At 39.0% G+C, this 4510-nt stretch overlaps 1 protein-coding gene across 1 annotated transcript; it reads right to left on the bottom strand.

The window, feature by feature from the left end:
- Positions 1–3148: 3148 nt before the first annotated feature.
- On the bottom strand, positions 3149–4165 carry LOC150110024 (uncharacterized). The gene has a single exon (XM_090396378.1). It carries the CDS (start codon positions 4163–4165, stop codon positions 3149–3151), a length of 1017 nt encoding a protein of 338 aa, XP_090252504.1.
- Positions 4166–4510: the final 345 nt, after the last annotated feature.

The following is a 4510-nucleotide window of genomic DNA, read 5'->3' as shown; positions in this document are numbered from 1 at the left end:
GACTTAAAATAAACAGCTTAGTCAAAGGCATTGCCAGCTCCCTTGCACATTCTCGCAAAACCCTAGCTGATATCCCATCTAATCTCACAGCTGTATTTGCATTTAGATTCATGCAATATCCTAAGAACCTCCAATTCATCTACCTCTGTTCCACATTAGTGTCTGTCACATAGGTTAAACAGCAGTAACCTCACTAGGACGGGACGATATATCTACACATATCATCTACACAAGTGACAGTCACCTATGTATTGATAACATCCCTATAGAACAAGTTGACTCATACAAGTACTTAGAACAAACAATAAAAATTAATAATGATTTATCTGAGGAACTAGCAAAAAAGAAAGAAAGCTGCATGGCTATCATTCAACAGACTAAAAGAAACACTTACTCATCCAAATCTTGACATCTCTCCGAAGGCAAAACTATTTAATAGTGATATTCTACCATCACTCACATATGGATCAGAAACATGGAACACGACAAGAAAAGAAGAAGAGACTCTCTCAGAATAACTCAGCGTGCAATAGAACGCAGGATTTGCAACATCAGCAGAATGGAACATGTTAGAAACACGGAACTAAGAAAGCAATCAGGCATAAAAGGTGTGGTAACTGCAGTATATGAAAGCAAGATGAGATGGGAAGGTCACATAGCCAGACTCAGGGATAACAGATGGACATATAGAATACTCAACTGACAACCAAGAATAAAGAGAAAACCAGGAAGACCACCTACAAGATGGGAAGATCCACTAGTGAAATCTATGGGTATAACATGGAAGAGAGAGGCTCAAGATCGAGATCGTTGGAGGCATCTTTGTGACTTGTACTCATGGCGAAATCCTGAGTGAAACACGGGTCCATCAAGATAATCAAGGTAACCTCACTATGACGATATATGCTTGCAAAGTGGTCACTCAGTAACTCAACTATTTTATTCGTTTCTGCCTCCTCGTGACCATCATCACTCATTAAGGTTAATCTCCATAGTCATTCTTTCTCTTACTTGCCACATTATTAAAGAACTCTTTGTGATTTCCTTTGGCCTGCTCGACTAGTTTCTGCTCATAATCTGATTTTACCTTCCTTGCTATTCTGGTCAACTTTCTTGTCTGATCCTTGTACTGTTCATGAGTTTGATGTCATCTTTCTCTTTATATACTTTCCGCAGCATTTTCTTCTTCTGCAGCTCGTGCTTAATGATATTACTCATCCATCTAACTCCTGCCCGATTAACTCTCCTTATCGTAGGGTATACAATTTAATACTGCTTCCTCTAGATTATCTTTAACTATATCCCATGCACCACTAACATCCTTACCCTGCAGTGTCTTAGGATAAAGCTTAAATCTGTGTACCATGTTATAAATCACTGCAGGGTAAGGATTATTATATTATTATTGTAATTAAAATGGTATTATTATAAACAATTATTAAATAGAAACATATTTAATCCAATTTTATTTAAAGTTCTGAACAGTTATGTTGCATCAGGCATTACATTTTATCATTAAAAAAGTCTAGTAGCAAATAGAATATGAATTTTGTCATCCAGAAAGCATGCACAGACACTATCTACCAATAATTGTCCAGACACCCCTGTTATTTGAAGTTATGGAACATTCCAAGTTTGTAAATAACATAAAAAAAAACGGAGTACAGATAGTAGGAAGCAGTATTTCATCCGAGTATTCGAGTGCAGTTGGTATGGCAACACGACGTGAACTCGTTATATTCGAGAGAGGTGTCATCGAGGGTCTCACATTGGGGAATGTCCATACGTTCCATTGCTACTTAACTGGAGCATCCAAAATCCACTGGTGGGCGATGTGACAACAAATGGAAACTTTCTGGCATCAATAGTGCAAGAAAACATCTAGGGCGACAGCCGAAAATGACTGAAAATGGCAAGAGGGTGTTAAAACGGGTGGCACGCAAAAAACCGCTACAGACCATCCGTGATGAGTTCCAGAACGCCAGTAACACCATGATGAGCACTAATACTGTACGAAAATAAACTCCATTTACTTGATTTTCATGGACGAGCAGCAGCATACAAACCAAACATTACATCTACGAACAGGGAGACTCCTCTGGCCTTGTGCAACGAGCGTGTGAATTGAACAACAGAACAATGGAACACGGTACTCTGGAACGATGAATCAGGGTTCACCTGAGTCCAGTGAGCAGTCGATGAGAGTGTGGAGGCAGCCTGGTGAACGCTTGTTACCACAGTGTGTTGTACCCACAGTAAAGTGTAGTGGTGGAGGAGTAATGGCGTGGGGTGCATTCAGCTGGTTTTGAGTGGGACCACTGGTCGTTGTCCATAAATATATGAAGACTCTTCAGTACCTTAAAATTCTGGATAATCAGGTGCTGCCTATAGTGTGAAGTTTTTATGGAACAGATCAGTGTTACCATCAAGACGACAATTCCCCCATGCCACAAAGCAGCTGTTATGAAATGATATGAAGAGACGGGTGTTAAACGACTTCCCTGGCCTGTGGAGAGTCCTGACCACAATCTCATCAAACACCTGTGGGACGAATTCGAGCGGCGATTGAGGTCCAGAGCAGCACGTCCTCGATCTTTCGCTGAACTCAATGTGATTTTGATGGAAGAATGAAGACAAATTCCACCTGATGTACGCCGCACATCAGGTGGATTCGCAAGTACTGCTTGCGAAAAGGTTCAAAGCTTTGGAAAGAACGATTGATATTCCCGCTCATTCTTTCCAAAGCAGCCGATCACAGCACAGTATAACTGTTGTACCCATATTTAGGAAGCACGTGTTTAACTACTGATTGCGTCACCCACAGATGTTCTAGCTCTTAATGTGTACGCGTATTTGTGACGCGCGCGTATAATGTACTCTTGATACTGGTTGTAAACATCTAGCGCAACGTCGTGTTTTATATTTTAATTTAACAAGCTATTAAATTAATTTTAACCCCAATACGAATCCACTCACGCACACAGACACGCATTATTGTAAAAGATTTCAGTTGCACAGTGATTTTCAACAGACATTATTTCGTTTCTATTTTAAGTCCATTTTATTAGTGAAACTGACAAATTAGAATAATAAATGAAACGAAATATGAAATCTAATTAAGTTACTTAGATTGTCAGCCCTGCTGGACTTAGTCGTCTAGAAGGTCGACATATCTGGAGACATTTCGAGGAAGATTAAGCTTCTTAATACCATCTGGAAGCTGCCAGTTATCGTATAGGATTTTTCTGACACGGCATCTGCACAAGTGCGTTAATTTGGATGCAGTCTGACATCGCTGTTTCAACAAAGGCGTCCACTTAAGGCTTTTCTTAAGAATCTCTCCCGCAGTCACATCCCAGTCTGGATTAGATTTTTGCCACACTCTAATAAAACGGCGATTAATGGCACACTGTAAAGTTTCAATGGTGAGTTGAGGGAGTACACGAAGAAGAAACTTAACACACGTGATTCTCTTCCGTAAATGATCTTCAGAACCATTATTTTCTCTTAAAAGAAGGTCATCCATACAAAACAGAACGAGATAACAAATACGATTTTCTGCATTTGGAACGATAGTACCTCCATGCCTCAACAGCAAGAGCAACAGATCCGTGTTGTTCTTTACAATGCTTATTATTAAGGGATTTGGTACACTGCGACAGATGACTTCCATAAAGTGCTTTTCGCCAAACACCAGTCTATTTGCATTGGCAACTCCATGAAAATACAACAAAGGAGACTCTTGAACTTCTCTGTCATTGGGGTCGTCGTGTTCAGGCCATTCCCATAACGGAAGGATCTCATCGGGATAAGTTAGTGCCTGTTCCCGCAGTCCATAAAACTGGTCAAACTCATACATGCAGGAGAGAAGTTCCCCAACTAGACTCATTTGATTAATATTCTTCCAAAAGCAAATCTTTGCCATATTGTAAATCAACCATTGATTAAATTTTAGTGGTATGAGTTCAGTTCTAGTTTCCTTCATCCATTTGTAATATAAATCCAGAATATTTCGGATGCATTGTTCATCATCCTGAATTTCAGAATGCTCATCGCTTGAAGGAGATTCTAGAAGTGCGATAACTGCTGAGATAATTTCTTCCTTTATCTCCGACACATTTGAAGAAGAAACGGAAGAATCATTACAGACTTCTGAGCCAGTCATTTTTCCATTGGAAAATAAAATACATTGAGTTTTGAGTTCATTCTTAAAACCAACTCATTGTTGCGTATGCTAGTCGGGATTTGTTAGTTTCCAACAATACCGTTTTTTTAAATGTTTACGAATAAGCGTTGGTGATAATTTTTATACTAAATATTATCAACTTATAAGTGTTGCATAAATCTGTTGTGTATTGCTCCAACTTCAACAAGTTGAAGTTGGAGCAACTCAAGCTATAAGGCCATATTGAGTATATTGAGTTTATTAATTGGAAGTAACAATGTTTTATGTGTATATATTGCTTAGAAATAATTATAACAAAGAGTGCTGTTGGTAATGTTTCTAGAA

The sequence above is a fragment of the Typopeltis vanoorti genome, chromosome 1 (genome assembly GCF_054136105.1).
Source record: "Typopeltis vanoorti isolate ZY-2024b chromosome 1, IOZ_Tvanoo_1.0, whole genome shotgun sequence".
NCBI lineage: Eukaryota > Metazoa > Arthropoda > Arachnida > Uropygi > Thelyphonidae > Typopeltis > Typopeltis vanoorti.
The sequence above is the reverse complement of the archived record's forward strand: the minus strand, read 5'-3'. Positions and strand labels throughout refer to the sequence as shown.

Bases quoted from the DNA above. Each gene is read 5' to 3' on its own strand.
- LOC150110024 (XM_090396378.1), bottom strand. From the start codon at position 4,165: ATGACTGGCTCAGAAGTCTGTAATGATTCTTCCGTTTCTTCTTCAAAT.